At 38.9% G+C, this 24856-nt stretch overlaps 1 protein-coding gene across 4 annotated transcripts; it reads left to right on the forward strand.

Moving 5' to 3' along the window:
• Positions 1-661: 661 nt before the first annotated feature.
• On the forward strand, positions 662-24363 carry BOK (BCL2 family apoptosis regulator BOK). 4 transcript variants are annotated; one of them, XM_025174547.2, is made up of 5 exons: positions 663-919; positions 2587-2956; positions 12005-12133; positions 21596-21759; positions 23204-24363. In XM_025174547.2, the coding sequence occupies exons 2-5, from the start codon at positions 2728-2730 to the stop codon at positions 23207-23209; spliced, it is 528 nt and encodes a 175-aa protein (XP_025030315.1). In that variant the 5' UTR covers positions 663-919; positions 2587-2727; the 3' UTR covers positions 23210-24363. The 4 variants fall into 4 exon arrangements, with proteins under 4 accessions (XP_087988468.1, XP_025030315.1, XP_007440510.1 ...); XM_007440448.4 differs by having other exon boundaries at positions 664-919; positions 23200-24363; XM_088132341.1 differs by having other exon boundaries at positions 664-866; positions 23200-24363.
• Positions 24364-24856: the final 493 nt, after the last annotated feature.

Raw genomic sequence — 24856 nt, forward strand, 5'->3', positions numbered from 1 at the left:
GAGGAGAGGATGGGTCACTAGGCAGTGTCAAAGAACTACTCAGCAATCCTTTGAGGAATGATAAAGACTTTGCTCTAAAACACAACCCCCTTGGGACCATAGACTCCCTAAGAGTATGGTGAGACCTATGGATTCCTCCTCAGAAAAAAAATGTGTTTAAATATGTAAAATAAAATACACAGGCTACAAAGCAAACCAATTCTGATTAGCAAAATCTAGCTACAGCCCCCAGCTTAAGAAGCCCTGCTTGGAAGTGTATAGCACTCACCTTTATGTCTAAAGATACATCTTCAAGAGTGCTTTATTTGGGAGATGCTTGGTCAATATGCTAAGTTGCTTCAATACGGCTTACTTAATAAACCACAGTTGCCTGGGTTCCCCACAGCAGAAGTCAGTGTTACAGCCTATATTGGATGAATTCATAAAAGCTGAGCCAAAACCGAAAGAAACCACATTGTGGCTTAGCACGCTAAAGGAGCTGTTCTCAGTTTGAATGGGGCAGCGCTGTAGACCCAGGAACCGGCTCGCAAGTACAAAGCAGCTGTCAGCCCTTATCTGAGCAGCTTCCCGGTGCCTCCTTAAGAGGCAGGAGAAAGGGGCGGGCGGATTCTTTCTAGCTCCTCCTCCTCCTGGCTAATTCACTTGCCTTACAAGGCTATAGCAAGAAGGTCTTTTCCCTCGGAGCGAATCGAGCGGGTGCTGGTATCTCTGAAGCTTCGTGGAGGCAGAAAGAACAACGGCTCAAAGTTTCCTGGAGGAACTAGGCGTTTCTGTGGGATTTCAATAACCAAGAATCCTTGGGATCTCTGCCCAGCCTGGTCCCAGCAGGGCGAATCAAGGAACTCTCCCTAACTACAGCAGAGCACGTAAGGAATCCTCTGCGCTGCAAACCACTGTGGAGTGGAAATGCCTTGGAAAGGTACATCGCTGGGAAATTTTATGGATGGACCTTGCTATTGTTTTTTTTATTGATTTAGAGCAGATTGGGTAAGACTAACAGTGCCCTGTCAGAAGCTGTTTTGTAAAACAGCCATATTTGTGTTATATTATGGTTTATCAGTTAATTTGATTTTCTAGGTTTGCATGGCACAGCAGACCATGGATAACCTCTCATGGTTCTGGGTTTGCAGGACAGGCTAGGCTAAAATATGGTTGGCTAATTTGTGTTTCTGTATGATGTGCGAATATAGCAACAGTGTCTAATCCCTCAGTAGGTTTCTAACTCCCTGCGGCATGTTCCAAGGAGAAACTTATGTATTTTGGCCACATGTAGTCCCTGCAGAAATCAGTATACAGTGGCATTTGATGCTGTTATGACTCTCAGTTTAGGTGCATGTGTGTTTGAGGACATTTCTTGTATACTCGGGTTGTACCTCTTTCTCTTAATATTGATTAAAAACCATTTTTTCTATGACAGATTGGCTGAAAAGGTCAGGTTTTGCTACATTGGCAAAATTCCAATGTTTTCTATGTCCCGCAAGAAACCTGTATAGTATCTCTTGGTCCCTGCATTAAATTTTCAAGGCCATTAACAAGATTATCTTCTAACTACAAGGAATATTTGGGGTGTGTTAAAACATGAAGTTAGTAGAAATGAAAGTTGAGGAAACTTACATTCTTGCAGAATTGAGATACAGTGTCACGTAGCCATGTTATCTTATTTTAGATGGAGATCAAGAATTAGACAAAAAGGCTTGGGTGTTTTCTGTCCCCGTAAACATGAAATTGATAGAAACGAATTCTCTTGGGTGAAGAAACTGTTGTTCCTAAATTTTTTGCTCTAGTGAATGATCTAATATGGCATGCCCATTTCTTTTGATGGCATTGCCACTGAATACTGGTGTTTGCCTGTCTATATGTTGTCCTACTTTGCAGAAAACAAGATGCTTTCAAATGTTATTTCCAGATTCCATTAATTTGTTTTTATAACTGCTGATTTTTAAGAGGGTGGGTGAGGTTCCTTCCAGACTCATGTGCCTTGTTCCGTCACTCAAAAGGCACTGTGCAGTTTTTCTGTCTTAATGGATTTGTTTCTTGTTTTTCTTTAAACAAAAGGCAATTGAAATGAAAAAATATAGGATGGTAGCAAAATGAAAATATTGTATTTTGGGCCTCCTGTAAAAATTCCATCTCAAAGGCAAGTGATTTATAATAAAAGCCTTGTCTGGAAACACCCTTCAGAAAATTAAGTTTCTAAAAATGTGGGTTTGCATCTCCCATTGTTTTTGCAGAGATCCTGAAGTCCGCAGTGTGATTTGTGTTCAGAAGTGTTTATTTCCATGTTTTCAAGTGCTAGTGAAATTGCAACTATGAGCACATTAATCTGTGTGTAAGCTCCACTGGAAAACAACTTAATTTGAATCAGCCTTCCTTGATCTGGTTCCTTCCTAATGCTGTCTTGGAATTCTGGGAGTTATAATGCTAATGCATCTGGAAGGCATCAAGTTAGGGAAAGCTACTTTGAACAACCAGGCATCAGATAATGCTGCACATTGGTTCCAGCATAAAATATCCTTAACCAGGAAGCTAACATGAATAGCTATTGATTACAGATGGATGATTTCTTCTTGTTCATTTGTCAATCAGGCATCTCCAACAAGCATCTCTGCTGAAAATTGCAGTGAAGCAGGATTCCACAAACACATTCTCTAGTTGTAGATTCCTCTCCAAGTGTCCCACTAAGGAAATCCTGAGGATGACTCCACCCAGCATGTTTGGAGATCGGTGATGAGGATGGAAGTGCTCCGTCGTTCTTCTGTCTTTGCTGCAGAGGTGATGGAAGTGTTTGACCGGACTCCCACTGATAAGGAGCTTGTATCTCAAGCCAAGGTACTCTGCAGGGACTACATTCACTCCAGGCTCATTCGGGCTGGAATTGGCTGGAATAAGCCTGAGCACAGTTCACCTGTTCCAGTTGGCAAGTTAGCAGAGGTGTCCAGCATACTTTTAAGATTGGGTAAGTGCAAAAATGGACAAAAAAATGTGTCTGGCTAATTATGTTAGGATGGGATGGAGGTCCCTGTGCCTGTGACAGCCCTGCTCTGTTCACCAAAAATGACCTTATTCCTGCCCTATGCCAAGATCATCTAGCAATTTGTGGCCTCTATTTGTTTCTGTTTCTTTGATACAAAGGCTCTCTCTTCTCTGGGTCCAAAATGTGCATCTCATGGCAAAATCTATCCCACTCTCCACTGCGGTCAGTTAAAAGAGGAGCAAAGCCAGGGTTTCTGAAAGCCTGAAAGCATTTGCTTCCCATTAGAAATGTACGTGGTTTATTAATAACCTATGTGCCTGTATTTTAGGCACCATTACTATCTTCTCACCATGGAAAACATGTTTATCCAACTTGCAGTGCTAGTTGGCCAAGGGCTGTGTTTCCTTCTCCTTTATCCATCAGGTCTGAATGCCAAGGAAATTGACACAAGAGCTATCCAATCATGTAGCCATGTTCACTTCAGTTCACAGCATATGTAAATACACATTTAAGGAAGCATAAAGAAATATTTAAATAAGTACTTAAAAACAGACTGCTCTTGAATTATGGAAGAGGGAGAAAAGAAGTGCCAGTCAGCATGCTCTTTGGAACTTGGCATATATGTCTGCTTGAGGAGCAAAGATGTAATGTAAACAATAAATATATAAATAAAGTTGGCTTTTGTCATGCTTTAAAAATTATTTGACTAAAGGCAACATCAAGGCTATGAATGTGTATATCTACTGTATCTATCATCTCTTATATTCCTAAATAAGATATCCTACCTTTTATGTCCTTTAAAAATGATTTGTTACTAGCTTCAGTGGATGTATAATATAAAGTTCTTCCTGGTTGGAATTCTCTTGAGACATGCTTAATAATTGTCTGTGGCATGCAGAGGTTTGCCTTGTAAGGTAGAGCTGCAACCTTACTTATTTTTAATACTGCAATTTATATATTGCTCAGATCTGAAAAGGCTTTTGTGAGATCAACTAAGCTGCAAAATAGTCTTTCTACATTGTCTTGAGACTGATATCAAGTAGAAATACACATTTTGATAACATCGCCATATCAGGGGTGTCTCTCAGTGGCTATGTTTTTTAAGCTTCCCTATAATCGATTAGATTTGCATCTGTTCTTGCCAGCAGCAAACTAGCTTCCAGTTCTCCTTGGGTAGGATGTGATAAGCACCACATGTGCTGATGGCAGTTACAACGGATGCGTCTCACTACAGTGTACAGCAGCATTTCTCTGGCTAGGGAATTCTGGGAGTTGAAGTCCACACATCTTCAAGCTGCCAAGGCTGAATTCTGGGAGTTGAAGTCCACACATCTTCAAGCTGCCAAAGCTGAGAAACCCCAGTGTACAAGCTATCTGTTTCATTTGCTTTGAGCTTGTGCAATCATTTTGTTGAGTGCAGCAGCGGCCTTCCTACCCCTTTCTTTTTTACAATTTGTTGAAAACAAAGGTATAGTTTCAGAAGATATAATATCAATAAATGGAGAAAGGGGACACATTTCTGTCTCTTCTTCACACTCTCAGACTGGCTTGGGCTGTGTCAGGACTAGCGCTTAAGGAACCAGAAGTAAAAGATGACTTCTCGGGTTTCAGGTGTCGTGCCAGGGCAATAAATTGTTATTTTCCTAATTGATTGTTTGTATGGCTGAAGAGGGAGGGGTATGCACTGGATTTTCTGCATTGAGTTCCAAAAGAGCTTTGATTGGCCTTCTTTGTTCCCAGACTAAGATGGTTGCTGCAAGCCACACAGGTTAGTCAGAATTCATAACAAGATATCAATTTGGCTAGAGTCACTTTAGGCCTTATTTCTTGAGCTGAGTTTGGTATCTGCTGCCTCTGTTGACAGCTATTAGCCAATACCTAAAGGGACCACTTTACTTTCTTCAACAAAGTTTATCTGAAGGGGGACAAAAAGACATTTTTGTGACTTTATGCTTGTTCAGTTTTTTTCTCCAACATTAAACATCCGTAGTGTTGATAATGTACACAAGGAAGTCAAATAGCTTTTCTCAGCATGATTATTTATTTATTTGATTTTTATCCCACCTCAGTCTCAAGACTTTTGTCAGTTACAACCTCACAATAAAAGTGGCAATAGGATTAAAGCAACACATAATCCAAATTGCAAAAGCAAAAACAAAGTGGGAGAGAGAAAAAAAGAATGACAAGAGGCACAGGTGATACTACTGAAAGGCTTCTTTTTTTTTTTCCTTTTTAAATTGTTTTATTATACAACACAAATAGTACATTATATTATTTGGGCACAGTGATATTTATACAGTGTTGATTGGAGATTATTAACACTCTGATGTTTAGATAACTTAAACCTTTAAGGATAAAGAAAAAGTTGATGTCAGTATTAACTATAATTTCTAAAATGTTAATGTTGATAAGCATAAGGTTGCTTAAATTTTACATCTAAAGCTGAATGTGGCATTGATAAACAACTGCAAAAAAAATTAAATTATTTGTTATATATGACTTCCATGAATTGGTCCAACCCTTTTTTAAAGCCAGCCGAGCCAATAGCCAGCGCCACATCTTGTGGTACCAAATTCCAAAATGTAATTAATGATATCCTCAAAGTGAGTTTAGAACGTCAATTTCAAGAGCTTAACGTCCATGACATCTTTGTGCAGTTGGATCATCCTCCATCACTTTTAAACTCTGTGCTCCAGGATGAGAGTTATATTATTAAGGGCCAGAGAGCTTGATGTGTCATGTAGTCAGTCCTGTAGAGGTGCTACTAGCAATTTTAATTCTTTCTGCAATGTCTTTTCCAGTAGAATCTGTGTTCTTTGAGGGATAATGAATTTTATTTCCTTTTTGCTGTTGCCCTTTCCATCTCTTTTCTTAGTCTGATTGTCCTGTTTTTTTTCTTGTATTCTGCAACCCTCCATTAATTTCTGCACAGAAGTGTGAACAAAGTGTCAAGCTTGCCTTCCATTGGTTATGTTGGTGTTAAATATTTAAATGAGTGGGAGATGCTGGTACAAATCTTGAAGGTATCTACTAGATAATCATCCTGGCTATTAAATCATCCTGGCTATTAAATCTGAGTTAGGACTGGAGTGAAATGTACAATAAATTGATTTAGGATTAGGATTAAATTAAATCAAATTAAGTCACACTGAAATACACATTTTGCCCCCGCCTACCCTTCCCATTCAGTAAGACTTGCTCTAGCTTTACTGTAGTGTTTCTCAACCATGGCAACTTTAAGATGGGTGGACTTCAACTCCCAGAATTCTGGGATTTCTGGAATTCTGGAAATTGAAGTCCACCCATCTTAAAACTGCCACAGTTGAGAAACACTGCTTTAATGAAAATAACTGGGAATTACATTGTAGGCCAGTGCCAGGAAAAAAGTATGATGATTGTCACTTTCCCCACTACAATTACTTCAGTAGACTTGGTGCTAAATTAATATTTTTTAATGTATGTTTTATTAGTTGTCAGAAAGGCAATTATTTAGAAACATTTCAGTACTAAAACATTGGCAGATACTGTACATAATATAGATGAGAGTAGGTCAAATCCTTTCTCCTGAGTGAACTTGTGATAAATAAGCTATGCTTGCATGACATACTCACAGTTACATTAAACATAGTTTATGGGGGGAAAAATCAGTCTTCTGGGTTCTCCAGTTTGTGATTCAACACATTGTGCAAGCCCAGTCATAGAAATGTTCCAGTACAGATTATTTTTTTCAGGAAGAAAAGCTCAATCTATCTTGAAGTGAAAATCTCAGTGCCTGCTAGATATTTCTTCAGCCTTTACTCCCCACTCTTATGGCCGCTACTACTCCCCAGATCAGATAACCACCATGACTACTAGTAATTTATAGTCTTTTAGAACTATCTCAGTTGGTGGTCATTAACTATAATAAATCACAGTGAAGTCACAGGGTTTCCCAAAAGTACTCTCTTTTATCTATTCAGAATGTCTTACCATTCAGCTTCACTGGGTGACTTATGTGTCCCTTCCTTTTTTTAAAACCAGAAAGCCGGCAATACTGTAACTCTTCCTTATGAAGGCACTGATCAAGCTCCCTGATTGGTTCAGTTGCCCTTTTTTGAGATGTGATAACCAAAACAATACTCTTAATAATTACACTTAATATTCCAATTTGTCTGCATCACAGCTTTGCTAAAGGATTATAATATTTATCTTTGCTTTCCTACTAATTCTTAACATGGAATTTTCCCTCACCTGGTCTCTTTCTTCTGAATGTTTATCGATGAATGCATGATAGTGGTCCAGCAAGGCAATCAATGTGCCTGCTGACCCATCAAACTCCCTGTCCTCCCTAATTTGTTCTTTTATTTTATTAAAATAATGCATTGGAACCTCGCATGCCCCAGAGCAAAATGCAGCCTCAGGTATAATCTGCATTTCCAGTAAGGCCTGTATGACACAAATAGATCCTAGAGCCTTTCTTAGAAATTTAACTAGCAGGCTGCAGCACAGTGCTTTGTTTTTGGTTTGTTTGTTTTTTCTCTGTGTGGATGTTTTGTGATTGTCACAGCAGGTGTCATTAATCATTGTGCGAGAGAGTTGCGGTAATACGTTCTCAATATTCCAAGTGTGCGCAAATAGGCTAGGCATGCCTGATCATTATGACCTCAGAATCCCTTTTCTGGTTAGTCATCAGCTGTCAGTTCAGACTCCATCAGTGTATGAGTGAATTTAGGGGGGGAAATAAGCAATTGTTCCATACTTGCACTGCATAGCGCTTGCTATTTGGTTCACTCACCCTGGAGATAGCTTTTTGGAGCTTTCTGTGTTCTCTTTTTGGAGCTGTTTGCATTCTAAAATGTGGGAAAGGACCCACCAGAAGGAGATCGGTGCTAAAATGTATTCATGTTCTTGAAAAAGTGAGTGGTATCGATAATTATTTTAAATCTTTGGGTAGTGACACAGGCACTCTGCCATAATATCGTAGAAGGCCTTCTTCCAAACAAAATAATCAGTTTATATTACAGCAAATTGCTTTCCCTTAGGAGTTTCAGCTATATCTCCTCCAAATGTGTTTTTTCTTCTCAGAAGCAGCTATCCTTGATTTCCTGCCTTTTTTGCTTTATGTCACGAAGGAGTTCTACACACTCTGGGCAGAAAGTTCCTTCTCTCAGAAAAGGCTAAGGTTCCTTATCAGGCCTGTGCATGTATATGCCATGTTTCCTTTCTCTTTTTTGATCAGATTACATGGAACAATTTAGCCCTTCAGAGGGTCAAATGTTGCCATTTTCTGCCAAATATTTCATAAGTTGGTTTAAATGAGATTTCCAAATGATTGTGTAAGTAACACATAAACCAAAATAGAGGAATAAATGTCTGCTTTCACATATGGAGCTATTTATTTATTTTATTACTTTTTAAAAAAACATTTAAGCCATCCTTCAGATATAAGAAATCCCAGGATGCTATTTATTATATAATTTAAATAAATTATAATAATACATTTTCAAAAGAGAAAGTATAAAACTCTTCAACCGGCAATTTTATTTTATTTATTCAATATGTATACCATCTTTCTGTTTAACTGAGAAATCAAAGCAGCTAGCAACAATTACAATAGAAATACAGAATATTAAAAGCTAGAAAAACCAATGCTAAAAATAATTAGCAATGAAAGGTTGGTGAAAGAAATGCATTTTGGCTTCTTTGCAAAAGATAGTGATGGCCAAGCCCAATTCCTGAAGGAGTACATTCCAGATATAGTTAAGATTTAAAAATCCCTGGAGTTTAGTTTGATTCTTGGTGACTACATAACCGTGTTGATATGTTTTTGGCAGCAAGCACACAGAATGGTTTGCCATTGCTTTCTTCCAATTTCCATATAGAAGCCAGTGTATTAAAATTAATTAATTGAAATTGTCAGAGAGGAGTTCACATTGATTTGATGCTGAAAAGAAAATACAGATAAATCTTCCTACTAAGGCAATGATGCACAAACATATATAAAAGAAGAAACAAATGCATATTTACCATATTTTCCTAATATGTTAGTGGCAGAGCTGGCTAGTGGCAGTTCAAACTAGTGGCAATGTAGAGAAATGAGTGGATAGAAAGTGGCAACAGTTATGAGTGTTTGTACAGTGGGGGCAGCTGGGCATGGGACATAACAGGTTCTCATCAAGCAAGTCCAACCACTGGTCTGTCTAGGTGTATTTTTTATACATTGATTAGTGGTGGCTCTTGAGGGTTGTTAACTAGATTATTTTCTGGTTGTACTACAGTAGTAGCTGTCAGGACTTGAGCCTTTGACCTTTCACATGCAAAACAAGAGCTGTATGTTTACTGAAAGTGTATTTGCAAAATGTCTGGAGATGTTTGTGGAATTCATATAGCTGGAGATTTATCCCCAAGTATTCTCTTATTACAAAGAAAACAAACATCCCTGGCTACTTTCCAGCCCCCTTGTGCTCACTCCAATTTTTTAAAATATTTGTTGATGTTGGGAAAGTTGATGTTGGATATGACCTTTACTGGGTGAGATATCTTTCTTCTGTGGTCCTGCAGGAGGTGAGTATTGAGATCAAGGAGAGGCTGTCAAGCTAGGGAGGAACCTGAGAAATAAATAAGGTTCCTGATTTTAGCATCTCATGTCTGCATTAATGTGAAATAACTGGTGACACAGTTTCTGCCTGATGAATGTTTCACAGCTTCAGGCAAGCCATAAGCTTTTGTCATGTTCCAACCCATGGAAATCTTTTTTGTTTCGTTTTGTTTGAGATGAGGTTGACAGATTGCTTTAATGGAATACACCCTTTTTCAACAATGAGAAGTTAATCCTCATCTTGTCTGGGATCCTATCATCACATTTCTCCAGCCATATCTGAAGCAAAAGAACAGCACGCTTCTAAAGATACTCTGAAGTTGCTGGGGGCAAGTTTGAACAAAATATTATTTTAAACATTTTCAATCTAGAATGGCTTCCAAGATGATTAAAAACAAAAACCTAAGCAAGGAAACCTGGTAAATAGTACATGATTAAAAACATACAACTGAATTGTAGAAAATATACCAGACTAGCAAAATATAAGGCTAACATGCCCTCCCCTGATCCAGTTGCTTTTAATTCTTTTTCTAAATAGCACTTACTGAATCACATGAAATCAGGATTAGGGCATAGATTATACTGTCTCTTGCTATCCACGCTAGACATAAGAGTAGAAGGGCAATTTGCCATTTTTCCAATAGGGGAAAAATTCACGCCAGTTAAATTTAGCCTCATCTAAAGGAATAGTACATTTGCCTCTTTCGGCTTGATATCCTCTTGTTGTGTTGGGAGTATAAACACCAGAATTCCCAGCATAGTAGCCGGTGGTAGGAAAGGCTGCCCTGATCTTTTAGAAAATTGTCGGCAGCCCTGTATTTTCTTGCTACTTCTTACAGGTACATGCACATACAGTAAGAAAGCCAGAATAATTTAATTTAATCATACATTTTAATACATGACTAAACTTCACTTTCTGTGCATGTTTGTAGTTGCATGTCTGCTTTTAGATGTACTGTAAATTCCACATTAGGGCAATACCTCTACAGGTCAACTCTAAAGTCACAAAAGAATTCTTTCAAGGACCGGAGGGATGAAGAAATAAACAGTGGCTGAGTTTCAAGTCCTTGGCCTGGTAAGATTTGTAGGAACTTTTTTAAAGCTTTTTTTTTTTAGTTTATATACAAACTGTTTTTATTAGAGGAATATGCATTGAATGTGTTAGAGGAATATGCATTGAATGTGTATCTTATGAATGAATATATGAATATGCAATTTCAAAAGAAGAAATTGCCTGCCTGAATATTATCCCTCATAAACATCCGATAATATTATTATCACAGTTTCCTAGTTCAACATACTTTGTAGTATGTTAAACACATCTTAATCAGGGAAACATGCTGTTCTTCGCACTGGATCTATTGGTATGGTTGGAGGAAACAGATGGTATCTGACTCCACAACAGGGAGTAGATACTTATAAAGCACAGGCTAAGGAGGTCACCCCAGAGTAGGAAACAAATGCACTGACTGCCAAAAAACATTGTACAACTGTCTGAATTAAGAACATTTTCAACTATTTTAATTTGGGTACTAATGTTAAGTAGCCATTGATAACTTTGCATCTCTTCTAGATTGGCTGCAGGCATCCCATACTATGTATCATCCCATGACAAAAGTCAAATCATGAAAATGACCCCAGATATCTGAGCTGGCTTCTGAATCTTCTTTTATAGCATGGATGTTAATGGGGGTGTGCTGATCTCCAGAGGAAGTATCGCATTCTAAAGCACAGATTACTGGTCTCCTCTTTGCTCTTTTTTCCTTTAATATTCTCATTAAGACCTTATTCTCCAGGCTGCCAAAGGAAATCCATCTGGTAATAATGAGACGGGTGGCCTTTCTATGAGTGGCATATTGGGAATGGCCCTGTCTCTGCTAAAACAGACACTCAAACTGATGATGTTACCTAGTTGGGTAATGAAACGTCTGCAAGCAAACAGCCAAGCTCAGAGAGCACCAAGGACTCCACTTAGACTGCTGCTGCTGCTACTGCTGCTGTTGTTTTTAAAATATAATTAAGCCCTTAATGAACAGAATGTATTTATTTACTTAGATTTGCATGGCTGCCCATCTTAGAACCACAACTCTGGGCAGTTCAAAACAATTATATAAAACCAACATCATACAAAAAATAAAGGCAAAAAAGCAAGAAAAAATAGAAACAAAGAAACCTGGTGCTACAATCAAACTCCTTTCAATGGAGCCAAAAAACTCTCTTCCCCCTCTGACTTCACCTTATCCCAGCATTTTTAGTTGTGTTTTTAGCTATTCTGTGAGAACATTTCTTAGCTTTATGATTTCATCCTATAGTTGTATTGATTTTTGTGGATTTTTTAAATTATAATTTTAAGCCAGTTTGAATGTCTTAACTGAAAAGTAGAATTCAGGTATTTAAATAAATGTGTTTTATATGTGTACAAAAGACTTTGTGGTGTGTGTTTCTTTTTTCAGGGGATGAGCTGGAGTACATCAGGCCCAATCTTTATCGGAATATAGCACGGCAGCTAAACATCTCTCTACACTCGGAAACTGTGGTGACGGATGCTTTCTTGGCTGTGGCTGCTCAAATTTTTTCTTCAGGTGCTGTATTAAAATGCAAAATATGGGTAAAGGAAAGAGGAATGAGAGAAACCAAGGTGTGGAGGGCATAGCATGCTGCAGGTCAGCCTGGGGAGTGGATCCCACTTGGCAAAGGATACTGGCTTTAAGCAAATTGGCGATGAATGTTGCACTAATGATTTCATGTAAGCCGAATGTACATTTTTCTTACGCCTCGTGGGGTGAGGAAATATTTTAGCCTCTCCCTGTTTTCTGTCTTCCAGAAAGGGAGCCTCTTTAATGTCAAGTGTTGTATTTTTATACATTCTTGGCAACTGCTGTGTTTGCTACAAAGAGATCTGTTTTCCTCCTCTCTTTGGTTTGTGATATTGCACATGCTCTTGGCTGCAGAATGAACTTTGCTTTACTGTTTCTCATGGCGCAGAAAGCAGTAAGAAAAAGTCCATATGGAAAATCAAGGAATATCATCATTTGAGCTTCTTGTCTTTATTCCTGACACTCATGTTGGCATTTGTGATTTTGCCCCTCCCTTTTTTTGGTCCATATCCCAACACTGTGAAAGAGGCTCAGTTTTGTGTCACTTTGGAACCAGTTCCACACCTGACTGATTGCATGACACTGGGTGGTTTTAAGAGTGGGATTGATTTTTTTCCCTAGCTCTGCACTAACTTATCTGAAATCAGAACTAAGCTAATCTTGAAATGCTACTGTAGCCTTGCAGAGGTAGTGTACTGTCTATTTCTCACTGGCAGGAAATCATGGACTTTATCAGCCTCCTAGTTCCCGGGCATGCTGTTCCTTGCCATAAAAATTTGGTGTTGGCTTCCTGAGGACTGTCTGCAATGTTGAGAGTTTGTCTCCCCCACATGCACGCTAGCAGTTGCAAAATGGCTGATAAGTTGTTCTTTCACATTCAGAGCTATTTCAAAGCCGAACAGAAGGAAATACTTTTTCACAAGCATATGATTACTGTGAAATTTACTATCAGTGTTATGATAGCCATTTGGGTGATTTTAGAACAAAACTGGACAATTTCATGGAGAATCAGGCTTATCAGCGGCTACTAATGTTGATTCCTGTTTACTACCTCCTGAATTACAGGCAGCACGTCTTAAATTCTTGTTGCTGGAAGCAACAGTGGAAGGGACCATCACTCTCTAGTCTAGGCTTGGGAACTTACCAATACATCCAACTGGCCACTCTGTGATAGAGAGCACTCTAGTAGATGGGCATGTGATCTGATCCAGCAAGGTTGTTGTTATTTTCATGTATTTTCTAATGCAGCAGAGGCAAGTCGCCATATATATCTTTTCTTTACAAAATACATTGAACCTTCCCTTGCATTGTTTCCATCATAGGGATGCGCATGGGGAGTGGTAGAGATTCACTGTCATTCTTTGCACTTTTTTGTGGGTCATCTGGGGGGAATAGTGATTGGTTCAAGGTGATCCCTGTGTATCCTCAGCATTTGAGGACTGCAGAAGTGAAAAATGATCATTGGTTGGTTTCAAACATCTTTATGAGTAGTAAAAATGGTGTGGTGTGGAAGTACCCATAAAGGCTTCATCCACATAACATATTAAATACAGCTGTGTGTTCATCATAGTTAAGGTACTGACTTAGCAAACCTTAGACAAACTGAAGGTTCCCATGGTTTGCTACACCCAATCCTTATCACTTCTGATTTTAGTTTTTTGTAAGCAACAACAAAAAACTGCAGTTATCTCATCCTGGATGAAGCCACTACATTTGGGGTTCAGGAAAGCTAGTATCACACAATCCCCTTATTTTCAAAATATTAATGCTTACATATCCACAGGACTTATTTACAAACATGCTAGCATTTTTTTCATACTGTGTTTCCACCATGTTGTTCTCATTTCATCCCTAGCTCATGAGTGAGGCACATTTAAGTCTTTTGCTGTACTGATACATTCAAGTAGAGTTTTCTCCCTTAAGATGACTACATCCAATGACAGCTGTAATGTATGGTGTGTAAAATCTGTTATGCTTCACCATTCATTATGTTGGTGTAAAGAGTAAAGAAGATGATCTTGACAGAGATATGCAGAAACTGTTAGCTAGGCAAAAGAGGCTGATTTCCTGTTCTGGTCTATCTAGTGAGGCAGATAATCAGGACAAAATTAGGTGACCAGTAGCAGGTAAGAACGGAAATGTGCTTATTGGCTGTTTCAGACTGATGTAGGCATGTCTCTCCCTATGGATCCCTTTCTAGCCTCCTCTGTTGCCATTCTGCTGTTGTCTACCTAGATAGCTGGGTACAGTAGTGTGTGAAATGTGAAGAAACGTGATGTAACAGGTTGAAATAGTTTAACACTGAAATGAGGGGACCAATTCTATCTCCATTGCCTCCAAGAAGTGCATGGAAGAATCTGGAAGCGGAGACTGTTGCTTTTATAAAGGAAGAAAAGGAAGACAGGAGAAAGTGTAAGTGAAAGTGCTACTCCCTTTGCGACTTGATCCAGTTTGTTTTTTTTCACTTTACTCAGAATGGGGCATAGGAAAGGCAAAGGAAGGAACTTAAAGGTGGGGAACAGGGTCCTGCAGCCACCTCATTCCTGTTGCAACATCACGATCAGTGGATATTTTTCCTGTTAGCTGGTGATGTGCAGAAGAGGGAAGGCAGCAAAGCCAGAGGAATCAACCTATCATTTTAATTCTTATGCTCTTTATACACAAAACCAGGTCAGCACTGTTGGGCAGAACAGAGACAATAGAGTCAAGGTAGGAATCAACAAAAGAGGCAGCAAATATCATGCCAGTATAGTTTTATGCTGACTCAAGGTTGGGTGGGTAGCAATTTAATTCAACAGTAAGTGTGAAAACAAAAAAATGGAGCAGAGGAGTCTCCATTTTGCTGCCACTCCTGCATGTTATGTTGTTTTTCTAGAGATCTAGTGGCCATTTAACCATAAGCCAACCCGTAGTCTTGGATTTGGACAATGTAGCTGGTGCTGCTTAAAAGCAACAACATAGTTATGCATTGTGATTAATGGCATCTCATTTAACCACAAAGTTAAGTTAACCACAAAGTTAAAACCACAAAGTTTCCATGTTAGAACAAGATACTAAACCAAAGTACCATGTGGCTTAGCATATTGCATGAATGCCAGCAGTGATAGTTTAACATCACCCATGAGCTTCATGTCTGATGAATTTGAATCTGGGCTTCCCCAATCCTAATCAAACACCAACCAAACCATAATACCACTTGACCATTTTGATTTAGCACTGGTCATTCTTTCCTTACAAAGGTACTTAAGGCTTTCTTGAATCTTTGAACACGCACATATACAGTTTAGAAACTTAACAAAATGTATGCTTATCAAAAACACAGTTGTTTTGTTCACATAGGCCATATTTTTTAAAGAAACCAAGAAACACTTTTTAAAAATAGTGTTAATTTTTTTCAGTGCCTCTTTGAAAACAGAGGGATCATTTTTATATCTCACTTGTCAGAAGGGTTGCATTGCATAACAAGCAAAGGAGGATAAAATGTTATCGAGAAAGTGGGAGGTTATGGTTGTTGAGGGAGGGAGGTGTTTGGTACTTCTGAAAAAAGATTAAAGCTGAAACTCTGTGTGTGCTTAGCAGGTTTAGCCTTGTTGAACAGAGCGTAATTTATTCCATTTGTCTAGGATTATGTGAAATATAATAAGGCAGTGGCTCTGTTAAGAAATGAAAGTTTGGGTCTCAGTGGAGGAGCAAAACACCTCATATTTCTCAAACAGTGAGCTTAGCATGGTAGAGTAATCTCCCAGGTATGGCGTTCATTTGTCTTCCTCTTTGTATTCAGTAAAAAGGAAGGTGGGTAGGTCTGCCTTTGGATTTTAGTGGCTTGTGCTCACATACTATACATAGCAGACACATTTCATAAGTGATGCCATCTCTCTTTCGCTGTCTCTCAAACACACACACATACACGCACACACTTAGTTCTTTCACTGTAGTCCAGGACTTACTGTGTTGTTCACAATGTAAATGGTCATTCTCTTGTGTCTCTGAAAATGGATGTGCCAATTTATGGTATTAAATATAAATATAAATATAAATGGGGAGGTAGTTATGCCAACTGAACCTCAGTATAACACATCAAGTTGCCTTGCTAATATGCTGCACATGTTTTTTTTTAAATTAATATAGGAATACTAAAAGGGCTGACATGCTAACTTTTTTATAAACTTAATTTCCACACTCAGTTGATGGTCATTTTCTGTGATGGATAATATATTTTCTCATTTACCTAACTAATCTTTTCTCTGTGGGAATGACAGTGGTAGAAAGCAAAAATATTTCCTTAGTAAATCACAGTACAAAACCATCATTTAATAATGTTTTGCTTAATTGTCACAACTTAAGTGACGATTGAAAAAAAGCAGGTTTATCTAAATCCAGAGGTTAATCTATCAGAGATATTCTTTTAATGTCACTTTAATAGTTTCCATCACACACAGACAAAACTGTCTTGCAAACACAGTTTATGACTGGGAATAGACATTTTGTGGCTGGATTTGTGCAATTTGTGGAGCTCATATAACATGAGGAGGCAAGGGTGTCTGCCAGAGTATCATCAAAAACCATAACCTGCAGACGTTTCTGTGAAGAGGCAAAACCAAACAAGCCAGGTTTAATCTAAGGTAACTTCAAGGACCCAGAATTATCAAGTCAGGGAATGCAATTTTCATATGGCTGTTCATTTGGGGTGTCAACCTCAATTACTTCAAGAGGCAGTTGGAAGAAGTGGAAAGGAACTGCATTCTGTTATAAGCAAGAGATTGTATAAACTACTGTGTGGAGTTGTTCAGTGTTTATTTTAAAGTGAAAGTACATATACTGTCTGCTACTGCCCTTCTCTGTCCAATAAGGAGCAAGGAGTTGACTCCAGCCTCACTTCTCCCTGATTATCTGGAGATGATGTTCCACATTCTTTTTCTATCTGCTAATGTATTTTGGTATTCCCTACATCTGCTGTGAGCACAGATGAAAGATAACAGTAATCATTCCAAACTAACACTGACTGAGACTTATTTTCCATCTTCTTGTACCCAAACTGCCAACCCCAAAATGACTAGCATTTGCCATCACATTTATTGCTAGCTGAATGATTCATGTGGGACTTTTAAGATGTACCAGATACAAGTAAGGCAAGGGTTTCTAGGTTGTTAAAAAGCTCTATTGAAAATAAACCATTGACTATTGACCTCCATGTAAGTTATATCTGTTAAACAGGGCCTTTCTGAGACTCAGAGTGATGGAACAGAATGTTTATTATAGGCCTCTCCTTGCTATTTTCTTCTCATTGTGTCGTCCGCCAGAATGTAATTTTTCTCTGTTTAAAAAAACTGCTAAAGATTTATATAATTGTAAAACAATCATCTATATTGACATTAGAATTAATAGAAAAATGTGTTAAAACTGTATGCCTTAAAATGGGATGAAAAAGACAATAGTACTGATTTTACTTGCAAAGTGTAGGGCTCCTGCAAATTGTCATATTTTTCATGTTTTATAAACTATTATAAGCAATGCTTACGCATAATGACAGTGTATTTTTTACTGGCTTATCATCACACTGAATATGGATAGAAGTTATTTTACTTTGAGCCTAAATTCTATTACCTTCTTTCTCTCTTTTTAATATAAGTTTCAAGAAGAGTTCTGTAAAACTATTAGCACTGGAAAGCTTGCATATTGTTAGGTCCATTGAATGTATTGTCCCAACTTTGCTTTACTTGCTTAATGTTAAATAGAGCAAGATAAGAGTTAGCTTTTACCCTTAAAAGTAAGAGTGAAGCTGGAGCTGAATGCTAGCATGGCCCCGATTGCTGTTGCCCCCTGCTTTCCATTCCAGGAAACACTTCCTTTCAGTGGGCAGATTTTACTGGCTGTAGATGCCTTTATATGTAGCTGTACATACACATACAAAAATAAAAATATGTGTATGAATCAGATGGGCTATTTGGGAGCTGGAAGTGAAACTCTTCTATCTCAGATGTCTGGAAAAATTATGAAACAGCCCACTGGTGGATTTATTATTTTTTCAAAACTCCAATGGAAAAGTAGATAGCTGAGGAAAAGAAAAATAGTAATAAACGGTGTATACTGCTGGGTTTCAGAGCAGCAGCATCCTGGATAAGTGCTATAACCAATGTGCAATTAGAGGACTACAGTACTGGTAAAGGTAGCTCCAGAAGACATTGTAGATCATGGAAACTATTGACTTAGTTGCGGAGGTATCCTGCTTCTACACAGTCACCAATAAAAGTGAAGGGGGTTGCCTAGAACAAAGAGGCAAATCTTGAGCTGGAACAAGCCAGAAAATCTCATTTTCAGGAAAACATGGGCAGAAGTTACATTCATGGTAAGTTGGAGGTCAGTAGAAGTTTACAGCATTTATTCCAGTCCTCCAGAGCTATGGGTGGCCCATACTCACCATAGGGAGTTGGCCATGCAGATATGCCCTCTGTCAAGTGATGCTAAATTAACCAAGTTCTGAATTCAAACATTAGTTGGATTCACAGAATGTGCTAAATTAAAATACAGTTGACTTGTTTGTGGTTTATTACTTGAATAAACCCAGGCAGTTGGGCTAATTCAATAAAACATGGTTTGGTTATCCAGGAATTAGTACAGTATGTTATACTGACTACTACCATCTGCAAGTGGTGAGAAGGTGGCAACACTGAAGAGGAACGTATGCTAGTTCAGTTTTCCCTCCCTACCCCCTTCTTGTAACACAGCCCATCACAAGTTTGTTTTGGGCTGGAGTAGAAAGTTGTGCACTTTGATCATCAAGTGGGTAGGTTTATTTGTACAGCGAAAGGAAGTGTGGTTTTGTGAGCTCAGAAACTGACCAGACGCTTATCCCATATGGTTTCCTGGAGATTTTCCAGCATCTAGGAGACTAAAGCAAGGGACCAGTTCTCATGTATTTTCTCTGTTTTGGTCCATTTGGTATTTACATACCTCAGCTCAACAGCTGGCTTCCATCTGGCTGCTCTTAAAAAAATAATCCAACGGAATCAGCTTTTTTTCTGCTCTCTTATGGCTTTGCCATAGAGGTTCCTTACAGTGATATGGATCAAGAGCCCCTTTCCCAAGCTGATTCCTTTTTTGCAGCTGTTAGGAAGACACTTATATAAAGAATGACAGCTTTTGCCCAGCTGGAATCTGAACTGGTGGCATTTTTATTAGATGCAGTTTGCGGGTGCTCCCACCACCTGCTGTATGTGGGTGGGCAAAGGCAAGGCAAAGTAGCAAGCAATTTATGCCTGTGTATATGAGCTCCCACATTCCTGGCCAGACACTGGCTCCAAATCTCCAGAATGTCAAAAGAAAGGTGCTAATTATATGTTCAGCAGAAAAAGCAGAATAGAAACTTGTGTCTGTAAGCCTGGTTCTATTCCTAGGAACTGCATCCTAAGGAACTGGGAAAAACTCCTGGGAAAGAAACTGTAAGAGGGAGAAAAATAGTCTAAACCCACCCGCTAGGAGACAGAGGGGAAACAGTGATTTATAGCAGGGTCAGTGGGAGGAAGAAGGTGGGGTTTTCCCTCTTCCCAGCAACCTTAGGAAATTATATGTACATGTATCTGTGTAGTTCCCAGCCTGACAACTGATGTGCCCCTGGGACCAGAAATTTTGTATATGCCTCCACTAGCATAACATTCTTTAAAACTATTAAGACACTTTTAGATATTTGATGACAAATGGTGAACTTCCAGTATAATTATTAGAATCAGAAGCTAATTTTATCTCTAGAAATTACTCTCTGGGGATACAGAGCCTCTACTTTTTTTTCTGGCCTCCAATTTTTCTTTTTTATTAGTCATATGGCAAACGTACACATTTATATAAGAAGTTTACAGAAGAAGAAGTTGGGCAATGCTGTGCTGGGATATTAACTACTGCTTCGGCATGCTCCTTTAAAAAGATATATAGATTTTTAACCAATCACAACAACAAAAGAAGACAATAACCAAGTGTAATGATAATAATACAGAAAAAAATGAAATAAACCTGCAAATAAGTCAAATGTGGCAAGAAAAAAAGAAGAAACAAAGAAAAATTTAATAAATATCAAAACCATTCATATAGATGATACTCAAGCAATAAATTAAACCCTGACGATGTGGAGTTATATTGATCAAATTACCATGTAATTGATAGTCATGCGTGAATAATGTAGATGTGGCTATGAAGTCAGGTATCATTGAATCTTCCACTGAAGTAAAACAATCTTCTTAGTTTTTGCCCTGACACATCAAACCAAAATTCTTCATACTTCAATAGGTTCCAAATTTTCAGAATGTAGAATTCTGAAAGACATTTCTGTTACATATTTATTTTTTTAAAAATCACATTATCCATTTCTTGGTTCTATTCTCTTGTGAGGTACTGATGATAGTTTCTTTTCTGAATTTGTGGGGGGAAATACGATTGTACCCTGATGGTGTCCTGGGGCGTTAGTCTTTTTTTAACCTAATAGGTATTAAGATTATCTGGATAACCAAAATGACAAAATGATTTATTTTGGCAACCCCACACCCATGCCTGAACTTCTTTGCATTGGGCTTACATTAACTAGAAGATGCTTGTGTCTTGCCCTTAGCCTGGGCTTAGCTCTTTCATACGTAAGACAAAGTTAAAAGTGTATCTGCTGTAGTTTACATTTGTTAAGAGAATGAATATTAATTGGTGGTATTACATAAAACAACAGTACTGTAAAAGCCAAATCAGCTGTTATCCCATTTATGTAATTAGCAATTTTGTGAATAAATGTTTAAAGGCAAATTGAGACGGTGAGTGAGAATGGGGATTGGGTTGGTAGAGATTCTCACTAGAACCAACTTGATGACTTTAACTCTTCTCCCTGTCACAGTCCAGAGTGGGCCTAGCAAATGCATGGGCCCAGACTTCTTATTGGAGCAAGCAGGTAAGGGGAGGGAGAGGGCAATCCAGACCTGACCCAAAGCAGGAGACACAGACTTATGTACATTTATGTATACTTTTATAAGGTCGTTTCCATAATTGTGTGAATGGCATCTCATGTAACTGGGACCTTTGAAGGATTGTTCTTGAACTTGACCAACTGTCGCTATTCAGTCAGTGCCTATCCCTGAGAAGTGCCTGCAAAGTAGACAATGCTAATGTACCAGCTGGGCGAGTGGCACTGAATATCATCCGACAGCTGCTCCATAGTGAGTAGTGGTTATACTGTCTACAGCCTGGGTCAGACTATGTGAAAATAAATGACGTGTACATGTTATTTAGTACAGATGGATGTCTGCATGCCTATCCATGCTCAGCTGTCTGGTGTGGGATGATAGTGGGATGAGGAGAGAGAACAATACCAAATGCAAAAATGCCTGCCTGAAGAGGTTACCTAAAAACATACAGGATATAGCTTTTTTCCCACCAGCTTTGGGCCAACTATGTTTGATTTTTCTCCCCTTCCTGTAGGAATAACATGGGGTAAGATTGCATCTCTCTATGCCGTGGCAGCAGGCCTCGCTGTGGACTGTGTGAGACATGCCCAGCCAGCTATGGTCCATACCATCGTGGACTGTTTGGGAGAGTTTGTACGCAAGACCTTGGTGACATGGATGAAGAGGAGAGGAGGCTGGGTAAGTGGTCCTGTAGAGTTACACCTTCCTCAAAAGCATGAGGGGGCAAACTCTGGAACTGTTGCTGGCAGGAATCAAAGTAGGTGGGTATTTTGCAGGAGGACAAAGATCTCCTTTAATAAAGCTTTTCCCAGTCAGCCCTTCTTGCCATCCCTGGCCTGCAATTCTGCAGAAGGATTCTGACTATATTAGCTTCTCCATATAGCTGTGGGTCTAACCCATTGGGACTGTGGCTGCCTTTCCCTTAAGTTTTGAGCCTCATCCCACTTGCTTAATTCGCTGCTGCTGACTTGTTATAATCTTTTACACGAATTTAGCCTTCATGCTTTTAAGAGAGACAAATAATGATGCAATGGGAAACCTTGGCCAGTCATTAGTTACCTGATGTGTGTATATACATATCAGGGGTACCTTTCTACATTGGGCAGATACTTTGTGACAGCTTGGGGAGATACCCCCCACCCCCCTTTTTTCTAACTGCCATTTTCAGTGGCTAGGAGGTCAGACAATAGTGTAATGCTGCACAAGAAGGTGGGGCTGATTCTGTGCAAAGGGTTGAAGAGGTACAGGTAGTCCTCAGGTTATGACCACTTGTTCAATGACCATTCAAAGTTGCGACGGCACTGAATGAAGGGGACTTACGACCGGTCCTTGGAGTTCAGGCCATCACAGCATCCCCGCCGTCACGTGATTGTGAGCTGGGCACTTGGGCACCTGGCTCGTGATTACGACAGAGCGAGCTGTAGTCACATGACTGCGATTTCTGATGTTCCCTGCCAGCTTCCAACAAGCAAAGTCAATGGGGAAGCCGGCAGCAAATCATAAGTTGCTCCAGCTCCTGCCACTTTTTCACCCACCCGTGCTCCCTAGCACCTGCCTGCCTGAGGCAACCCCTGCAGCACCTGCACACTCACCCATGCTCCCTAGCACCTGTCCATAGTACCCCCACAGAAAATTTAAATCTCTAAGGTAGTATTCAGAAGTGGGATTGTAGGGGAAAAGCTCTAGGGCAAGCATGGACAGGGGTTTTTTTGGACAAGAATCCTATTGCCTTAGGAAGAATTTATAGGAGGCCAAACGTTCCTTCTGGTAAATGGATGGCTATATACATTTGTTTAATAAATAAATGAATAGCTAACGGTTGGTGGGGCCATCCATTCTTTGATATCCTGACCCACTTTTCATCTAGTAGGCTAGGACTGCTTTAGGCAGTGATCAGAATCAATGGCTTGCAGAGAACATTTGAGAAAAGTTTTCCAGCTGGAGGTTTATTCAGGTTTTCCAAAGCCCAGCTCTATGGAAATGTTTTAGGGATTTTGACAGGGAGATGAATCCTTCACCAACAGTCTGGCAGGAATCATACAGAACTCTATTAGTAGTCAGGATGTGACGTCAATATGTAAAACTGCTGATTCTCTTTTTTTTTCCCCCCTACCCCAGACAGACATAACAAAATGCGTAGTGAATACTGATCCTAATCTTCGCTCTCATTGGCTTGTGGCTGCCGTTTGTAGTTTTGGCCACTTCTTGAAGGCCATCTTCTTTGTGCTGTTGCCAGAAAGATGATATCCAGTTATCAGATGAAGTTCCATCTTCTTCTCAGTGACACAACAGATACAGGGAAGAAGTAATGAGATGACTTTCCTCAACATTTTTCCAGCAATGGGAAATGTTTTTTCAGTTCATGTCTTGCACCAAACATCTTTTGTATTTTCAGATTTGCATAGAACTGTTCATAAGGCTGAGCAATGGAAGAACTTGCCATTCAGTTTGTTGTTTTTAAATTGTGTCACATTTTTAATGCATTAAAAACAAGGAAGCTGATTTGGAACTGTTGTCAAGAGGAAAACTCTGCCCTGAATTTTTCATGTAAACTACTTTTGTGTTTTCTAGTTGTGATTTTTACAGTGTTCTTCACACTTTGGATCCTAAATTCTTGGTTAATGATTGCTAAATAAAGAAGGGGAGGGGGTTTTCCAATATACTGAAATTTAGTTTAAATATCACCTTCTGTCTAAGAGGAAACTAAACTGGGATTGTGTAACATAGATTGCCGATCTACATACTCATCTTTACATTTTCGCATCTGAGGCACCAAAATATAAGATCATGTTTTTTTTTAAAAAAAACTACTCTTACGTTAAATAAAAGGAGACGTCAAACTGCCACATTTAGAATACATCAGCAAAAAGATCTAAATGGAGCGTACAAAAGTTTAATGTGAGGTGCAGTTGGCAAATTGTGTGATTTTTTAAAAAATCCTATTATATCCTATATATGATAACAAGCATGACTGGGACAGGAGGAAATCTAAACCTGCTTTGATATTTAAGTGCAAATAAAGAAAGGTGTACACACAATGAAGTGTATAAACATCTGAAAGATACTCTCACCCATTATTTTTCTTTCTACTTTTTAACTACATTGTGCAAAATGCTGGTAAATGGGAGTGGGATTAGCAATGAAGATCATCCTTGAAATTTGTGAGAAGAGCAAAGCTTCAGGCTTCTGGTGTTAGACCCCTGAAACAGAATCTGAACTCTGTATATAATGAGATAAGGGCTTGATTTATTGTGACTAAATAAAACACAAAGAGAGCATGAAGAGCATGAATTCTGGAACTCTTTCTAATCACTTAATAATAGCTCTGTTCTGGGTCAGGAGGGGAGCTTAGATTTGAGGCATCAGCAATATTCCAAGCCACTAACTGCCTTTCCTAAGAGGATACATTTGGGGATTTTTCAGGATTTTTTCTCTGAAGACTCTGAATCTGGCCTGTTTTCTTAATCTTCCTTCTACCAGTTTTACCCAACATGAAATTTAGTTCCATTCTGATGAATAGAAAGCTGGACAGTGTCTTTACTTCTTTCCAACATTGTATAGGTTAAAAAGAATATTTGTATATGCTGATATATTTGTTGAAGGAGAGTCCTTATAAAGCCAAAATGATGCAGGGATGATTAGTGGACTTGAGAGGTCCATCACTATAGAAGAAGAAATATATATGTTGGGTGGGAAAAGTGGGGGGGAAACCCCTCAAAACTATATTCAGCATATTCTGAAAAGACATACCATTTTTGGTGGGAGAAAATGGCAT

This window comes from Python bivittatus, unplaced genomic scaffold (genome assembly GCF_059951505.1).
Source record: "Python bivittatus isolate LINGU-HERP-01145 unplaced genomic scaffold, Pbiv_v1 ctg000980_np1212, whole genome shotgun sequence".
Taxonomy (NCBI): Eukaryota; Metazoa; Chordata; class Lepidosauria; order Squamata; family Pythonidae; genus Python; species Python bivittatus.

Coding starts and splice junctions, on each gene's coding strand:
- BOK (XM_007440448.4), top strand. CDS start 2,728: ATGAGGATGGAAGTGCTCCGTCGTTCTTCTGTCTTTGCTGCAGAGGTG. Junction 2,957..12,004: donor CAGCATACTTTTAAGATTGG/GTAAGTGCAAAA, acceptor TTCTTTTTTCAG/GGGATGAGCTGGAGTACATC. Junction 21,760..23,199: donor TGAAGAGGAGAGGAGGCTGG/GTAAGTGGTCCT, acceptor CCCCTACCCCAG/ACAGACATAACAAAATGCGT.